Source organism: Cydia fagiglandana, chromosome 20 (genome assembly GCF_963556715.1).
Source record: "Cydia fagiglandana chromosome 20, ilCydFagi1.1, whole genome shotgun sequence".
In the NCBI taxonomy this organism is placed as follows: domain Eukaryota; kingdom Metazoa; phylum Arthropoda; class Insecta; order Lepidoptera; family Tortricidae; genus Cydia; species Cydia fagiglandana.
The window spans coordinates 11,749,997-11,769,369 of NC_085951.1; the positions used below are offsets into that span (position 1 = coordinate 11,749,997).

At 37.7% G+C, this 19,373-nt stretch overlaps 1 protein-coding gene across 1 annotated transcript; it reads right to left on the reverse strand.

Annotated features, from left to right (window-relative positions):
- Positions 1 to 2,267: 2,267 nt before the first annotated feature.
- LOC134674889 (uncharacterized) lies at positions 2,268 to 18,789 on the reverse strand. Its single transcript, XM_063533044.1, has 10 exons — positions 18,641 to 18,789; positions 16,524 to 16,731; positions 16,050 to 16,242; positions 14,435 to 14,575; positions 13,186 to 13,336; positions 10,300 to 10,434; positions 7,221 to 7,352; positions 5,804 to 5,884; positions 3,088 to 3,234; positions 2,268 to 2,438 (listed from the first exon to the last, which is right to left on the reverse strand). The coding sequence occupies exons 1-10, from the start codon at positions 18,752 to 18,754 to the stop codon at positions 2,268 to 2,270; spliced, it is 1,473 nt and encodes a 490-aa protein (XP_063389114.1). The 5' UTR covers positions 18,755 to 18,789.
- Between the last annotated feature and the right edge of the window lie 584 nt (positions 18,790 to 19,373).

Consider the following 19,373-nt stretch of genomic DNA (forward strand, 5'->3'; position numbering starts at 1 on the left):
ACTTGATAAAAACCGTCTTTAAAAAACCCGTAGGGGTCGGATCAAAAACTAGGTAATTTTAAATCCGACTCACGCTTGACTGCACATGATAGGTTTTCCTGTCATCTATATATATAGGTAAAAAACTATTTTGTGTATTTTTTTCAAAATTTTAGACCCATTAGTTTCGGAGATAAAGGGGGGGGGGGGGGGGGTTGTCATTTTTTGGCAATTTTCTTAAATAACTTCTAACCTAGGTATGTATTTTAAAATTATAAAAAAATATATTTGAAATTCTCAAAATGAGCTCTGTCATTTGATTTATAACACGATATAGTTTGAATAACTTTGTTTTTTAACTAACTTATACATATACTAAAACTGCTAAATACAGCACAATACATCAATTAGTAAAAAAATTATTATTATTATTATAATAAGATTAAATAATCTAAAAAAAAAACCACGCTGAATCGTAAGTTAAGAATACATAGCTTTAATGAATTAAACACACTCAAATGAAATAATATTAAAATACTAGACAACAAAGATAATTAATATTAAGTATTGTACTATTGTTGTTTTGAAAACTGATTTGTTACTTAAGGGGCTCCCCCACGCCAATGACCTTCGATCTGAATCCCTTAGTTTTCTTATGTCTTTTGTAGCTTATTATATTAACAGCAACGGCTATAAGCAATATAGTATCCCATATTTACTTTAAAGTTCATTGTCTTCGAGATATATGGCATCAAAGTTGAACAATTTTAGGCTAAAAAACTGGTTCCCTGGCTATAACTTTTGTGTTAATAAGTTTAAAATTAAAACCTTGGACACGATTTTCGAGACTTTAAAGACGAACCCAAATATGTAGATTTCGTACATGTAAGATCCTTAACTGCAAACTAGATACGAAAAAAGTGTTTTTTTAGACAATGTTTAAAAAATTCATAAAAAAATAAGTATTAATTTTTTTCAAAATCCGGTGGACAAAACCGAAGACAAAGGATTGAAGAACCGATAACCGTTTTTTTTATAATATCTGTAGTGCAAAAAAAGGATATACGATTCAAAACTTGTCAAAAATCGATGAAAACCACGGGTAGCCCCTTGACGTTACTTATCAATTTCTTTGTGTTGACGACGCTGGGATCTCCAAAATCTCCAAAACCGGCTTCCCATTCTGCTCATTTAAAACCATTTCGCGAATCTTAGTTCTCTTCAATTTGTCGGTGACTGTCCTCGGGAAACTGTCTACGAAAATAACTCCACCGTGCAGATGTTTGTGGTCCGAGAGTTTACCTGGTAAGAACAATGTTTACATTAGTGTCTGTTTACTTATGTAGCTTACACACTTTTATAGTATAATTAAGTATACAGGGTGTCCCAGAATTCGACGTCAAGCCGTAAACGGATGATAGACCAAGTCATAACAGTTATCATAAAAATACAAAAAAAAATACAACTCATGTTTTTAAAAAAATATGGTCACTTTAAAAATACACTAAAAAATCCACATCCTGTAATGGTTCTTTAACTCTTGTTACTACAAATTCCATAATTTATTCTAAATTTTTTATTATTGTGTAATCTTGAATAATTACAGGATGTGGATTTTTCAAGAGGTCTATCATCCGTTTACGGCTTGACGTCGAAGTCTGGGACACCCTGTATGAGGGGGAAAGGTTAACTAGGAAAACTTCTATAGATAGCATATGTGGTTCCAAAACAAATCACACGATACGTATAGTTAAACGCTTAGGCCGACTTGCACCATTCTACTAACCCAGGGTTAAGCAGTTAAACTGTTAACCCAGTGTTAGAGATGGGTCGCGGGTATTTACCCAATTTACCCACCCAGGTAAATACCCGGTAAATACCCATCTACCCGGTATTTACCCGTATCTACCGAATACTTCACCTCATAGAAAAGTTTTCGTAATTAGTTTCAACATACATTTTATGTAAAATTATTAAAAAAAAACATATATTAATCTTATTTATAATCGCATGCCATTAAACACATCCAATTTAGAAGAAAAACGAAAATATGTAAATATCGGGTATTTACCGGGTAAATACCCGCTCTCGGGTATTTACCCGGGTAGTTACCCATCTCTACCCAGTGTAAATTGTACTGGTAACCATGGTAACTCCAGGTTTAACCGGTTAACCCCGGGTTAGTGGAATGGTGCAAGTGGCTTAGAGTTTTAATGGGACAAATTTGATCCAACTATTTTGGGGACCAATTCAATACAAAATCTTAACAAAAGTAGTATAAGTAGGTACTAACTGGCAACGAGGTCCTTGATCTGTTGCTCGGTGACGGCGGCGCCGACTCGGCGCTGCACGACGGCGACGGCGCGCTTGCCGTCGTCGGCGTGCGGCACGCCGACCACGCACGCCTCCACCACGTCGGGGTGCGTTTGGATCACGTTCTCAACCTCCATGGGCATTACCTGAATAATTCATTTTAGTAAGGAAACGTATTGGTAATTAATTAACAAACTGTAAAATGAACAGCTCAAATTCCTATAAGGTTTGACACTATTGCAAGATGTATTAAAATGGTCGAAGTGCGAGTTATTGTTTATAATGTGTACGTGTATGCTAAATTATATTATCATAACTTTGATTGAATTATTGTATTTTAAACTGCATAAAATTCAAATCATCATCTTCCTTGCGTTATCCCGGCTTTTTGCCACGGCTCATAGGAGCCTAGGGTCCGCTTGGAAACTAATCCCGAGAATTGGCGTAGGTACTAGTTTTTGCCAAAGCGACTGCCATCTGACCATCCAACCCAGAGGAGAAACCAGGCCTTGTTGGGATTAGTCCGGTTTGCTCATGATGTTTTCCTTCACTGAAAAGCGAGTGGTATAAACATCAAGGATTGTTGTTATAGCAACAGAAATACATCATCTGTAAAAATTTCAACTGCCTAGCTATCACGGTTATGAGTTACAGCCTGGTGACAGACAGACAGACGGACGGACAGCGGAGTCTTAGTTATAGGGTCCCGTTTTTAGGGTTTCTTAGTCACCTAGAAACCCTTATAGTTTTTACTCTTTGGGTACGGAAAACTAAAAATAGGTATGCAATTCTTACAATGTAACCTCTAACTTTGAAGGAGTTAGAAATACGATCCACGTAGTAGTAGTACCCATCTTCATCTCTGTAGAGCAGGTCTCCGGTCTTGTACCAGCCGTCAGGGGTAAACGCCTCAGCAGTTGACTCAGGGTTATTGTAGTACCCCTACGAAAACCATGAACATATTTTTATCATGTTTATAAATGCAAGTAGCTGACGGTCTTTCCACCGCTATACAACCGGCTGACGGTTTTTTTTTTTATTTATTATAAAATCATATAAACTATCATCTCAGATGATTCATCTGACAAAGTATCAAACGGGAGGCGATGACCGAAAAACATTTTTTTTAATATGTTCAATTGACGGTCTTTCCACTGCGATACAACCGGCTGACTATTTTTTTAATTCACGATAGCATCTAAGAGTGATTCTCAAGAAAGTGGCATCGACAGGTTAAAGTTAATGAAAAATTTTTTTTTGTATTTTTTTACTTTTAAGAATTTAAAATGTTTTACCACTTCAAGTACCCCAAATTTTCAAAAGGGAAAGGAAAATGAAGAAGTTATTTTCAAGACATACAATAACCTATAAGTACATTGAACACAGGTTAAAGTTAAGCAGGTTACAGTGAAAAATACATTCATTTTTATTTTTTCCCTTGAACGGATAATAATACGAATGTCTCACTTTTAGCCTAGATGAATAAACCTTCATACAATATTAAAATGATATTATTACACTAGCTAGGCCCCATACCAAATTTGTGAAATAATCGAGACAATTTAAAGTTAACATTCCGTTACAAAACCCCAGATTTCTGCCTTTAACCACTTGTCTTTACGAAACTACGACACTTGGGTCATAATCACGCCATAATGGTACCCTACGGTGGTTAGCTTAATACTTACACTTACCTAATATTTTTCCATAGTTATGATCTAAATATTTGTTATTAATTATGTTTATGGTTTTAAAAAATATTTTTTTTTTCTGTCAGCCATATTCGAACAATGAGATACGTCAAATACTAGATATTGAAACGATATGGAATAGATATGTCAGTGTCAAACAAGTGTCAAAAGTGACGTTTTTGTTTGAAGAAATGTCAATTTTGACACTTGTTTGACACTGACATATCTATTCCATATCGTTTCAATATCTAGCATTTGACGTATCTCATTGTTCGAATACGGCTGTGTGTATGAGTCAGATGCAATAACGCGCATGTACAGGTTGGTACAGGTTAACAGTGAAAATATCCTTGGACAAACTTCGTGCGTGAATATTGTTGTAAAAAATATATACTTACCTTTTAAAAGGTATTGTTTATGTTATTATATAGCATGATATTTTATTTACATAAATTGGTGCTTATAAAATCTAAAGAACTAAAACTGGAAGCGCGATGCTTTTGGACAAGACAGGTTACAGTGAAAAGTGCTACTCTTTATTTTTTATAAATATAAGTATTAAATTTAAATAAAAATAATGACTTGGCCTTGATAAACATTGTTTTAGTTTATCTAGATACATTTTTGTTTCATATGAAAAAGAGCAAATAAGCATGATACATTAAATTCAAAAACTCCATGACAGGTTAAGATGCCAATATTTTGAAAATCACTCCTAAATTATCATCTGACAAAGTATCAAGCGGGAGGCGATGTCTGACGATATTTGCTCCTGGCCCGCGGTCTATCAATTACAATGATGTTAGCGTACTTAGATACCTACATTAAACACAATATTTATTTTTTATGAAGAATGGGAAGTCTAAAGGATAATTTTTAAAAGTTTTTAAGCAAAAGTTTTATTGTATGAGGAGTACAATATATGTTTTAACTATTTGCTCGTATTACAGGCCAAACCCGGTATATAATACATATAAATACATAGAACACACCCATAACTCAGGGAAAATACCCCTATTACAGTGGAACCTGGATAATTGCAATCTCAAGGGACCGGCCAATTTTTGTCAATTAACCAGGTTTTTCATTTAAGCAGGTCATGTCAATTAACGAGGTTCAAAAAATCGTTGTGTCAATTATAGAGGTTTTCATTAATAGAGGTTGCGTTCTGACAAATTTCTTTTATGGAGGTGCAAATAACCATTTTAAGTAGATTTACACGCTTACATTCTATATATTGCTTCCGTCTATACTTGCACTTTTACACTACATTAATTACCACTTTATTTTCTTATCATTTGGGTTTAAAAAAATCCCTTGAATTGTAGAAGTTTATTAGAATGTAAAAAGCATAAGTACTTTGTTTTTTATTGATCAAAACTATTTCACCTACTACAGGCTGTGATAGATACCCAATAAATAAATAAAATTCTGGATGGAGATATAAATAAAATGATTATTGCTATTAAAATATTGTTTCTGCTGTATACAACTACATTATTTCAAATACAGAGGTAATAAGCAAGACTCGTTTCAATAATAGAGGTAAAAACAAGAGCAAAAATAACGGATTTTTTTAGCACAGTGTCAATTATAGAGGTCTTAAGTTGCGATGTGGTCAATTATAGAGGCAAAATTACGAAAAGCACTAAAATCTAAATTGCAATTATAGAGGTTCCAAAATTTCAATTATAGAGGCCTTTTGGTCTCAAGGGACCGGGACCGGACTTTTGGTTGCAATTATTGAGGTTTTCCATTTATCCAGGTGCCAATTAACCAGGTTTCACTGTATTTAACCCTGTAAAAACCTAGGTACTTACTGCAAATCTTGGTCCCTTAGACCAGAGCTCTCCCGTCTTGTTGGGCTTCGTGACGACTTCGCCAGTCGCAGTGTCGACCAACTGCACAAACACTAACAATTATTAACCAGAGGTCGTCGAGCCATGAGATCGTCGAGCCATAGGCGCTTAGCTAGCACACTGGTGGAGTCAGACCAAGATAAGCCCTTTAGACCAGAGGCCTGGTTTGGCTTCGTGACTACTTCGCCAGTCGCAGTATTGACCAACTGCACAAACACTAACAATTATTAACCAGAGGTCGTCGAGCCATGAGATCGTCGAGCCATAGGCGCTTAGCTAGCACACTGATAGAGTCAGACCAAGATAAGACCTCTGGTCTGGTTTGGCTTCGTGACTACTTCGCCAGTCGCAGTATCGACCAACTGCACAAACACTAACAATTATTAACCAAAGGTCGTCGAGCCATAGGCGCTTAGCACACTTATTTATTTATTTACTTAATCGTATGGCATAGTATGATAAACAGAAAACAAACATCAGCCACTTAGTGGCCTCGTCGCTAAGGACGATCAGGTCTTCAGGAGGTGCGATGTAAATGCCCAGACGGTGTAAGTGTTAAGTAAAGGTCATATTTGTAATTTTTCGTTTAATTTAGGTATTCTAAAATTAATCAATTACATCCCGCATATATTAATGTGGTAGTATATAAGGGCACGGACTGAAAATCAGCGCTGCGCGGTCAATTTGTACCGAAATGGCTGACTCAGCATATGCTGAGCCCGTTCCTTTTGTCGCGCATGCGAATAATTAATGTTATTTTTAATAATTATTCTGTAATATTTCTTTTTTTGTATGTGGCAATAAATGTTTTCTTACTCTTATAATTTCATTTCTATGAATCTTCTGTCTTTTTACCTTTTTTTTCTTTGTTTGCTGTAAGTTTTCTTTGCGACAATAAATTACTTACTTTTTATTTATTTATTTATTTATAATTTCAAGTTTTTCGCTTTAAACTTGTAGGATTATACAGATTTTACGCCATTGGAAAATATGTATTCTCAACATGCTTCTATTCATACAAGAATGACTCACGTTACGTTAGACCGGGCCTGTCCAGGCCGGAGCTTCCAGCGCATCGTTTTCTATAGAAAGCATCACGTGATCGCCTGTCATGTCATAGAAAAGTAACCGCCGGAAGCTCCGGCCCGGACACGGCCCGGTCTAACGTGAGTCATCCTTTAAACCTGAGTGATTTATATTTGAATATAAAAATAAGACTTTTTACTGCGCTAAAAAGCCATAACCATGTTGCTTAGGCAAAACATTGCAGCGGTTTGAAATTTACAGTTTTTTTATCGGTACAAGCCTTAGATTAGACCGTGCAAAAGTTAGATTAGGTACAAAGTTAACTCTCGATGAATAGAAATAAATAAAATACCTGTACTTTTACTTGTGGTAATTCTTTCCCCACATTCCCTGCGGGGCCGTGCGGGCAAGCGTCGAGTATAGGTCCTGCGCACTCTGTTTGACCATACACGTTCCACACCTCAGCTTTTGGATACAATCTTGACTGAAAAATAAAACATATTGCCCCTTAGTTGGGCATTTCTCAGGAGGGCCGTTTTTACGTGTCCGGGGCAGTAATTGATTGAATTTACTGTTCAATAAATCTGAATTAATTTAGGCATGATCTTCAGCTTATATTCTGTCTGGGACACTATCAAATTATTTATTTATTATTTATATAATACAAGAAAAAGAAATTCAAATGCCAAAAATGATGTTCGGTGGGCGTGTCCCGCACCCAGATTTTATAAAACAAAAAATTATTACTCAAGATGGGGCATTAGATCGGAGTTATTATGGGTATTCACGCATAGGATATTAGTTAGCTTATCATATTCTTTATATCACAATAATGTGTTTGCTCAACACATTGAATAAAACCAAATTTACGATGTGTCCCGGGCTAGTGACTGATATCGGTGTAATTTGCAAAACATGTCAGTACTCCTTCAAAGTTGTAGACCAGGAACTCAGTGTCTCAAACATAGTATGCTTTAGTTGTGCCTTAACCGTTGAATAAAGTAGAGGTACAGTCACAGTACAATAAGGTGATTTTTTAAACGTTTCTCCGTCCTTCGCTGGGTTTGGTCCTATGTTTTTTTGAGATCGGTGGTGCAATTTACTCAGAAAATTTTATTGCAATTATCGTTATGTAAGTGATTAAGAAGTCATCGAAAGTACATAAATCCACCATTATTACATCTCTTCTGTATCGTTCATGCTATTTCTGTAATTGCTAAAAAGCGATTAATTTTGATATCGCTGGTGTTGATTTCCCTGGTTTCGGTGGATTTTTTGACCACCGATATCAAAAAAGTGATCACTGAATTCAAATCCTGCTTTGTAAACTAGTTTGTTGTACTAATTTATCATGTCTAAAAAGTGAAAGATACGTTGTACAAACGTAAAATTATGTTTGTAAGTAAATTATGTCATAGTAGGTACACAAAATCACTAGTTCACTATGAGTAGTTTTTTAAACCAGACGTATAGACCCAATGTTTCTTTCTCTGTCTTGATATTCTTTTCCAACCAATTAAGTAAATTATGTTCGTTGTCCTCTGTATCACCGGAGGCCCTACACCTCAATACCTTTAAACATGTCAGCCATGTTAAATAAATGTAGTCAATTAGATCCCACTTCTTTTAAAATAACTTGTGTATGTAAGTACTATGCAAGGTGAACCCAAGGGACAGGATGTACAGAACAAGGGATTAAAAATAAAATAGCATTCTAATGTCGAGATCGCTTCAAAGGCACTGAGCGTACCTACTGATCGATATCTCTAAAGGATAGCCATATACACAAATTGAACACAGCAAATGTTTTAACAATCCTCAATGTCTTATGTCTTTGTCAACAACTTTTTTACAATTTAGCTCAAGTGTTTGAGGGTGCTGGAGATCATAATTAATTGGTAATTGGATCTTCAAGCATTACTCGACTACTTCAAATATTATAGTTTTAAATTGACGGAGTTCACGCTTTTAAACTCTTTTATTAAAAAAATACTTGTTTTCCGTATTGCATCACATTGCTTCATAAGTACATTAAATATTTAATGAGCATTGAACACCACTCAGGGCCCCCCCACATCTGGCGTCTTTCGAGCATCGGCGTCTGTCGGCGTCGGTCCAGCGCTATGAAAAATGACGTCGCCGCGCAGTTGCGTCGACGCTGCGTCGACGTTGCTTCTACGTCGGCCATAGAATTGTAGACGCCGACGCTCGAAAGACGCCAGATGTGGGGGGGGGGGGCCTCAAGAGTGTATTGTTTATCGGGTGCAGGTAACATAGTTTTTTTTAGATGCGTGTGCGGTCGGATTGCGTGAAATAAACATCTTCTCCTTCATGGATATAATAATGCAATGAATAAATGATTATAAATAATGTGCGAATTTGTGGTCGACAATGTCGACATGTCTGAAACTCGTTTCAGGACCACACATCACCCTATTATATGAGGCCAGTCATATAGTGTGGGATATCTTCTAGAGATGTTGATTTACAAGCCGTAATTTGGTTATTTTAAAATCTTGAGTGTATATCTATTAAATTTATGTAAGCTTTCGAGATCATTAGCTTTGTTACATCGCTTATCAACAAATAGGATTGAAAAATATGATTAAAATAATTATATAACTGAGATATAAAACCTAAATGTGATTTTGGTGTAAGCATTATTGAATTCGGTGACGCAAATTGATTTCAGTGCCTGCACATGATTTCGGTGTTTTTTAAATCTCAAATATCTTGAAAACTATAAGGTTCTAATGGAGGCCTCCTCTACCAATATTTTTTATATTAAGGGTAGATTTTAGGAAATAAACTCGCATATTATATAAGTTAAAAAAAAATTTTGGCACCGAAGTCAGGCACCGAATGTCATCTCTGAGAATCGCCCAGTTAGAGTTAAGGCTCTGAAAATATATCTAAAATAAGGATCTGCAATAAGAAAATTATTGAATATAGTAAGAGAGCTTAGGTACTAAAAAATTATGATTTTTTGCTATTAGTGTCGATTTTCATCATTTTTTTCTTTTCTAGGTTGTGTAAGTTGTGTTTATACCGAATTACACAAAAGTGATTCTTATAATTCAATTTCATATTAAGTAATTCATCACTTAACAAAAAATTCAACAGTAAATACTCAGTACCGAAAAGTACCTAAGTACCGGGAAATCCCGGTTCTTTCCCAGTACCGGAAATGTTAGTCCCGGTTCTGGGAACAGTGCCGGTTCCGCATTCCCTACTGCGCACCGAAGGTGATCAAGAACTGCCAATATGTACCATAGACTGGTTATATAGTCTATTGCACTTACCTTTAAAAACTATACGAGCCTGAATTAGTTAAATTATGCTTTAACCCTTTCTTACAAATACATGAGTCAAAATGACAGATAAAGACAAACGATTCATAGCTACTTCGCTTGTAATATTAATGCCATTACTTTGAGTAGTTGGAGAATCTGTGGGTCCGTGGAAGAACCAGTAAGGACGATGCGGTTGAAGCAAGTCAAGTCACAAGACTTTGGATGTCTGACGATGCCAGAAAACAGATGTGGACCCCCGATGCTTATCACAGGCTGGAAAGTCAAAATAGTATTGTTACTTTCTTGCTCATACTTAGTAAGAAAACAGGAATAACACTGGATCGCATTGGGAATATGAAATAAAAAATAATATGTGTTCGGCGTTTACCCGTACCTATCTACATGCACTTAGGGGCTATTCATAAATTACATCATTTCAAATTAGGGGCGGGGGGGTCTGGACATCGGATGACGGTAGCATGAATTAGGAGGAAATGGGGTCATTTGAAGCATGATTTTTGGATGATAATAGGGGGGGGGGGGGTCAAAAATCGTCAAAAATCGATGACGTAATTTATGGACAGCCCCTTAGGTCTACCCAACGCTGGCTGGATAATGTTAGAGTTAGTTAGAGAGTATAAAATATGAAAAAAATCCTTTTTTTTTATTCCTCTTCACGCTTAAACTGCTGAACCAATTTAGTTAAATTTTGGTACAGAGATAGTTTGAGTCCCGGGGAATAACATCTTAGCATACATATCTTCCCTTAAGGGTGTGAAAAGGGAGGAGGAAATTTGTATGGGGATTCAATAAACCGCTGAACCGATTTAGATAAAATTTGATATAGAGATAGTTTGAGTCCCAGGGAAGAACCGATTTCGATGAAATCTATGCCTACATCTTTGATTTAGTTGAAAATGATACTAAACTTGACTTAGAACCTAAACTTAAGTAATTATTAACCTCAAACGTCGCAGACGCTTAAACCCCCCCCCCCCCCTGCATCAAAACACAACTTTTTTTGCTCTGAGCAAACACAACTATATACTCGTATCTATATCATATTTGAAACAGGTGCGCAGATTTCGAAAATGATGATCATGACCAATAAAACGACACCCATGACGACTTTTATGACATACTGCATGGCCGCCATCTTGGAATCCAAAATGGTCATCATTTTCGAAATCTGCGCCCCCTAAAACCTATAAAACGACATCCATGACGTCTTTTATGACATACTGCATGGCCGCCATCTTGGAATCTAAAAAGGTCATCATTGTCGAAATCTGCGCCCCCTAAAACCTATAAACCTACAAAGACTTGTCGGCGCGCTTAATAGAGGCTTCTGGTGACCAGAGGGCTGGCCACTATTTCGCCCAGCGTATTAGCATCGCTATACAGCGGGGAAATACGGCCAGCCTTCTCGGCACCTTGCCCGTTGACGGCGATCTGGGGCAAATTTTTTACCTATAGTTTTTGTAAGTTTTATTATGTTTGTTAATTTATTTCTTTGTTTCTATCAATAAAGAACCCAATAAAACGACATCCATGACGATTTTTATAGTATATGGCCGCTGATCTATTTACAATTTCGTCACACCATCTCTGCGCTGGCTTTCCTTGCTTTCTCTTGCCAGTAGGGCCGCTCCATGCGGTTATCTTTTTGGTCCCTCCATCGTTTCTCATACGGTCAATATTACCGGCCCATTTCCACTTTATTTTTTTGCAGTGTAGTAAGGCGTCTATGACTTTTGTTCTGTTTCTTATATCTGTACGGTTACCATCAGTTTGTCACTGACATAAACGCCGTCGAGAACGTAATTTACTTTCTATACATCTCGCTCGCACTCGCATATTAGTGCAAACGGGATGTATAGAAAGTAAATTACGTTCTCGACGGCGTTTATGTCAGTGACAAACTGATGGTAACCGTACTGCACTTTTATTTCTATCTTCTAATCTCAGTTTTAGGATGCTACGCTCCATGGCTCTTTGAGTTGTTGTTATCTTATTTTTAGTATGATTATCGAAAAAAACATATTATAAATGTGTAAACCGAGCACTTTCATTTGATACCAAACTCGACCATACTTTCTTGCAATCAAAATTACCAGAATAGCAAGACCCCTCGCTTCGCTCGCTCGTTCGATTACCCCGCCAGCGTTGGGTAGACCTCTAGATGTGTACGGGTAAACGCCGAATACAGATTAATGTTGTTTAAATTTTCGGGCTTTACCCAAAAGGCTTGGGTAATACTTGTTATACCCGGGTAAACTTGAAGTTTAATCAACCTTCTAACATTACCCATTTTAACATGTATCTTTCTTAATTATCTTAGCGTTTATCTCGGTAGCATTCACAGCTGCCGTTCTAGAGACTAGGGTTTAATGTTTGTCCCCCACTCCGTAGAGTCCGAAGGGTTTAGACATTTTGTTTTGGAAGTAAATTGTGACTATTTTATTAGTAAACCCAGTGGCGTAGCTAGCATGGGTGGCACCCGGTGCGGAAATTGTAGGTGTCACCCCAAAATTCAATCAAAATTGTAAAATATATTTAAAAAGAGTAATTGTAATTTATGTTAAATAGCTCAGGATTTACTCCATCGCTTTCATTTTACATGATTTTACGAATTTTTATAGGTGGCACCCCTAAATGGGTGACACCCGGGGCGGACCGCCCCCGCCGTCCCCCCCCCCTAGCTACGCCACTGAGTAAACCTATGATAGACCGCATCTTCCCCGCTGCCCTTACCCCGGCTACACACGTTAACGATAAATCGTACGATTAAACTGTGCAGTCCGATTTGCGCAGTTTTATCTACCGTGTGTATGACAAATCGTTACGATAATCGACAACGATTTGTCATACACACGGCAGATAAAACTGCGCAAATCGGACTGCACAGTTTAATCGCTACGATTTATAGTTACGTATGTAGCCGGCGTTAGTCGCCCTACCCCGGCGCCCCCGTACCGCGCAGGCAAGGACTCATTTAAGCGGTCGGTGTATAGAAAGCTTTACCTTGTATTTGTTGATGATGTCAATGGCGTGTTCGACGGTGATGGGGGATGAAGATGCCACCTTGATGTGGTTGGTGGTGATCATGGACAGAGACACCAGGTACGAGGATATCCACTGCACGCTCGACGAGATCATAGCTGGTTGAATTTCTCTATACAACAAAAATATAATTAATATACAATGTTTAGTAAGTTCTTAACACTTGCACCATTCTATTAACCCGACGTTAAGCAGTTAAACCGTTAACCCAGCGTCAAATTGTACTGGTAACCATAGTAAGTCCAGGTTTAACCGGTTAACCCCCGTTAGTGGAATGCTGCAAGTGGTAATAATAATTAGCAAACCAGTCACCAATATACATAAGTGCATCAAAGCAAACCTTTACAGAACTGTTTTACTGCATCGTAATTCGTAAAGTATCTCTTTAGTATAAAATAGGTACCGTAATATGGGGTGAGTAGGGACGAAATCGAAGTTCAAACCTGGATAAAAGGTTATTTTTATTCATTAACAATTACTCAATCACATCACCTGGACCCCTATTCGACAAGCGACGTTTGACGTATCGTGTTGATCTCCCGTTGATGTGGGAAAAATCATAAGTTCTCGAATACGTACAATGTCAAATATTGACATTAACAATCCACAGTTAGGGTGACAAGCAAACCAAACCGAACCACCCTTAGTTTAGAGTTGAGTTATGGTTGTACCAAAATTACCAAATGATATTATCCACCGTTGATGGAATCAACACTCGGTATGCTATAAAATCAACTGTTGATTTGACGTGGATGCGAAATCTGACAGTTGTACATGTCGAATTTGGCCCCTGTTCGATTAGTTTTCTCTTAACCTTTAGCCTACGAATTGCGAATCCGGCTGCCACGTGACAGGCATAGCCTAATGTGGAGCCACAGGATATTGATATTTGTTAACAAGGTTTTTTCTTTCAAATAAATATTATTCTTATTTCTTATATACAGAGTGTTTGGTACATCGTTTGCCAAATTAAGACGGCAGATAGGTTGAGTCATTTGCTATCTTCTCAGGCTTAGAAATTTTTAATTTTGCGCACGTTTTTTTTTCAGCTCTATGCCAGTTTTTCGTAATTTTCAAATTTTTACTTGCACAGTAGTAAAAAAAACCATGGACAATTTCTTTTTCTAAGCCTGAGAAGATAGCAAATGACTCAACCTATCTGCCGTTTTAATTTGGCAAACGATGTACCAAACACCCTGTATAAACTCACTTTTCTTTTATCTTCTCGTAGAGTGGAATCACCTCGAGGATGATGGTAGGGTGCTTGATAGCTGCGACCTTGGGCAGTCCCGAGGTTCCGCTCGTACTAATGAGCCAAGCAAAAACCTTCTCCGTATCGAAGCTCGCCACTCTGAAAATTAATCATCTTGGAGCACATGCACATTTCCCCCTCAATTCAGATCCCTTCGTCTGCCAGACGCCATTTTGTACATACAGTCGACTCTCGTTAATTCGAAACTCAGGGGACTTTCAAAATATTACGAATTATCGAGAGTTTGAAATATCAAATAGTTCGAATTTTTTGAGAGAAAAAATATGAAAGTTCGAATTATTGAGTAATAATCAATTAAGATTTATTAACTGCTATTTTTTTACAATATCAAAAGGTTAGAGGTACTTACCTACATATTTACATGCACATACATAATGTGAATTAATTATTAGTCTTTGGGAAGAATAAGTCTCTAATATTAGTTTGCTTCAAAGCACATTACTGAGATTGATCAAAAACTTTTTTTTTATCAGAAATACCTAGTGCCGGAAATGATTTTACAAAAAAAATGCTCGTGCAACGATGAACTTTAACTTGTCTTAAAATGTAGGGTACTTACACTTTACCTCTGCAATCTGATAACTTTGAATTGTCGAGTGTTTGACGCCTATGAGTTCGAATTAACGCGTCGTTTTGTTACGTAGCGATGATTTTTTTGTTCGAATACCAAGTGCTTAAAAATGTATTGAATTATTTCGAAATACAAAGAGATTTTCTAGGGAACTCGTGATAACTTCGAATTATGGAGAGGTTCGAATTATCGCGGCTTTGAATTAACGAGAGTCGACTGTATCTGGACATACGCCGTTCACACCGCTGCTGCCAGTAAGGAATATCGGCTCGATGTGTTCCTTTTTATCGTTAATCTGCTGCTAGCTGCTAGTTACCTAATTATGTACCTACTTCATTTCCAAAGAAATACCTAGATTGCGTATTGCGGCGCCTTTAAAGGGAATAGGGATTTTGGAGCTCGACGAAGTTAATTCTAATGTCTGGGTTTATTCTATAATAATTATTGTTAAAAGTCTCTCTGTACTTATCATAGCTCCGCTTACCATAAATCCGCTACTTGACGCTAGATGTCGACCACGAAATAACTCGTGTTTTGGCATTAACGTATATATCTATTGGACTGGCCTTACGGGCACTAAAACTGAGGGCCTATCACTATCACACTTACGTGCAAATTTACAAGTGCGATAGAGAGGCAACACGTCGAACGTGGTTCGCGGTAGGCCCGCTGGTACTAGTTTAGCGGTGTGACTCATGAATACCAGCCAATCGTGCAGTCTAACGTAACTAGTTGCGACCAATAGCGCGCGTGATGCGAACTCGTCAACCAATCGCGCGGGTTATGCGAACTCATCAACCAATCGCGTTGTAGCAGTGTCACACCGCTGTTGGCCCCTGTCATGCCTCATTATTATTGCCTGTAAGGCCAGTCCTGAGATATCTATGTCAATGTGTTTTGGTTAGAAAACGGATTGGAGTTATATTAACACTCTTTTCTTACTTATATTTCTCTACATACTTACATAGGTATGTATCTTACTTGAACGTGTGTTCCGGCTCGTGGTCATCGTACTTCTCCAAGAACTTTGTTAACGAGTGGTCACCGTCACCAAATGTTACTATCTTCGTATCAAGTCCGAGATCTTTCACGACTCTCGTTATGTCGCCGAAGTTTTCCACTTCACAGAAGACTATTCTTGGTTTGGTCGTTTTGAAATGATGTTTGATTTCTTCTACAAAACAAAATGGACACCATCACAATTACAGTTTAAATGGGTGAGAATTATTTAGCTTAAAATTTATTTTTTTCTTCGCAAGTGTGATCAAAAACATTGTGTGTAACTCCAGGGGTAAGAATATTATAAACATTGTTTTCAAAATTTTGCTTACGCCCTCGTTGCACAATGTACCAGTACATATCGCGGTAATGAATGGCGATTTTAATGAGCTCTGGGCTCGTTATTAGGGGTACTTAACTTATAATAATGTCAACATTGTCAACGTAATAGCTCACCGTATCTGTAAATAGGATCGATTACCGCCAGCGGTAGGCCGTTCATAAACGCAGCATAGAAGGGGATGTGGAGATCCAGATGGTTCCGGCCGCACACGACGGCCACGTCGCCAGGCCGCAGCCCCGCGACACGGAGACATCTGGCCAGTCGTATGGAACGGCTCTTCACGGACAACTTCGATTCTGTCGCGCCTGTACCAGCGTCGATCTACAAAAATAATAGCTGTAATTCATTACCGCATGATGGGCCGCAGGTACATGACGTCGTACAAAGTCCCGAACATAAAATTCCTTATAGTCCGAGTGGTCGGACAGTGGGGAATAAAAATTCCTTGCCGTCCGACATGAGGACGATGGATGCAGGAGGTGGGTCAGTTAGCTTTGCTGTAGACATCGCAAGCTTAACTAAGAGAATCCGAAGCTATTTTTTAGGCTGCACGCTTACAGGCGGGTCGTTACCTATATAATGTTTAATGTACTTACTTATTATTCACAGAAGCACAGAAAAAATAACAGTAGTAGTAGAAGTAAACTCTTTATTGTACAAAAAGACATTTTAAAAATAACATACAATTAGTAAGAAGTACAAAGGAAGTAATAGTACTAGGTACAGAAGACTCACTCTCTAACAAAACGCGTTTGTCACGATCAGCACAGATATGGCCGCTAGGTGGCGAAAGCGCCACGCGCGGCTTATGGCAAACCCCAAAATTGGGGTCGAACGGATGTAATTTTAGCTACCTGTAGCAAAGCGACGAAATCGCGGAATGAGCCACGCCTGACAGAATTGATCTGTTTCTGAAATGTGTTTGACCCATAGGCCTACAATAAATATTACTTTGTAAGGACGGGCCTTACGAGCACGAAGAATAGTGATAGTTCAGCGGTGTCACTCACGAATTCGAGCCAATCGTGCAGTCTAACGCAACTAGTTGCGACCAATCGCGCGCGTGATGCGAACTCATCAACCAATCGCGTTGTAGCGGTGTCACACCGCTGTTATGGCCCCATTCTTGCACCATTATTATTGCCCGTAAGGCCAGTCCTGCCGGCCTAGCCAAGGTTACAATCGCTATCGCTTCGACAACGAAAAGCTTTACGTCTCTCTATCACTCTTCCATATTAGTGCGACAGTGACAGTTGCGTTTCGATCGCTACGGAGCGTAAGCGATTGGCATCTTGGCTACGCGGCCAGAGATATACCTACGTCAGTTGATTGTAGGTTTGACCCTAATGAATGAATGTGAATGATAATTTGGACTGATATATGGAATAACGAACTAAGCGACAAAATCGAAAAAAAGTTATGAATCCAGGCCGAATTTGGGTGTGAAAATCTATGTGCTCGACTATTTCTGTGGTCAAAAATCATGACTGCAACACTATTATAAAGGGGTAGAAACAAGCGACACATCCAAATATGTTACGACCTATGCACACTATCTTGTTACGTAAAAAAGAATTCAGCGCCAAAGTTAATACTTTTACAAATTATAATAACCATACATTTATAATTGCAAAAACGATTTAAACGCCTAAAATCTTCGCTAATTCTTTTAGTTTCAAAGTCTCACACTATCTTTCGCTTTCGCACCTCAAACAGTTAAGGGTCAAACAGATCACTCACTGTGTTACGTTCTCTCCTGTTCCAGGAGGAGAAAACTAGCGTGTTCGCGCGAACTGTACATTTTTCTCTCCTGTGGGCAATAGTTAACAGCTTGTGGGCATGTACGTAATGATTTTATCATAGTTCTGTAAATAAAAGGAGGACCTTTTTACGTGGGTAAGGGTTAAATAAGAAAATTAAGCTTTATAGCCCTTAACTCTTGTGTATGTCTACAGGAAAGAACGTAAAGGGACAATATGTCGCATAGTACGTTGCTACGAAATAAATCCTTCATGAATCGTAGATTAGTGCATAAAATAATTAAGCGGAAAAACTTTAATAATTTCAACCTTTAAAGGTATAAACATTTTTACAGGTTCACAGTTAAAAATAGAACTTTTTTCTTTAAAAATTCACTTAAACAACCAATTCAAATTTCAAATCTTTTGAGCTTGGTTTCAACTGATTGTCGCTTGATCGCTTATTCCATAACGTATTATAAGATACCCACCTGCCAAATACAGTCTTCGGGGAACTTCGACATGTAGTCCATAAAAAAGTGTCCAAGGTTGTAGTGATTGTCCTTCAAGAAACCGTTCATCGTATTTCCCCGATTAGTTTCCATGATTATACAAGAGTTTTCCTTACTTGCCAATTGGATAATAATCGGCGTGTCTGTAGCAATATAGATATATTGCTTATTATATGTGTCATCAAACACAAATAAATTGTAAAACGGGACTTAATCACGTATTTAAGTTTCGAGACCGAACTAAACGAATATCGACTGTCGATAAATCGAATATCGTTAGTGTTGTGTGTCGCGAATTAACACCCCTAATGCGCAAAACTTTTAAGCTAATAAACAAGACCAAGTGCGGGTAGTTAGAAAAACTCGCGCGGCTAGAAGATATTGATGTCAACTTCCAGTCTTCTCCGAGACCACGGGGACAACGCCGTCCTCGAAAGTTCGGAGGTAAATCTTAAAACTTAAATACGCGATTAAGTCCCGTTTAATAATTTAAATAATGTGTAAAAAATCATGACAGTTTAAATCAGTGTCACCTCCGTGAACACACAATGATAACTTAAACTTAACTTAAGCCAAGATAGGTACTTTTTCGTGCTTTTATATAAATATATGTTAAATAAAAATGGAAACTGTAGGTCTAGATTAAGAGAAGAAACTGTAACAATATTTTTTGTATGACCGTTTGTTTCATAGGTATTTAAATAAATAAAAA

Coding starts and splice junctions, on each gene's coding strand:
- LOC134674889 (XM_063533044.1), bottom strand. CDS start 18,754: ATGGAAACTAATCGGGGAAATACGATGAACGGTTTCTTGAAGGACAAT. Junction 7,353..10,299: donor AGATTCTCCAACTACTCAAA/GTAATGGCATTA, acceptor TTTATTTTTCAG/TCAAGATTGTATCCAAAAGC. Junction 2,439..3,087: donor TCAAAGTTAGAGGTTACATT/GTAAGAATTGCA, acceptor TGAATTATTCAG/GTAATGCCCATGGAGGTTGA.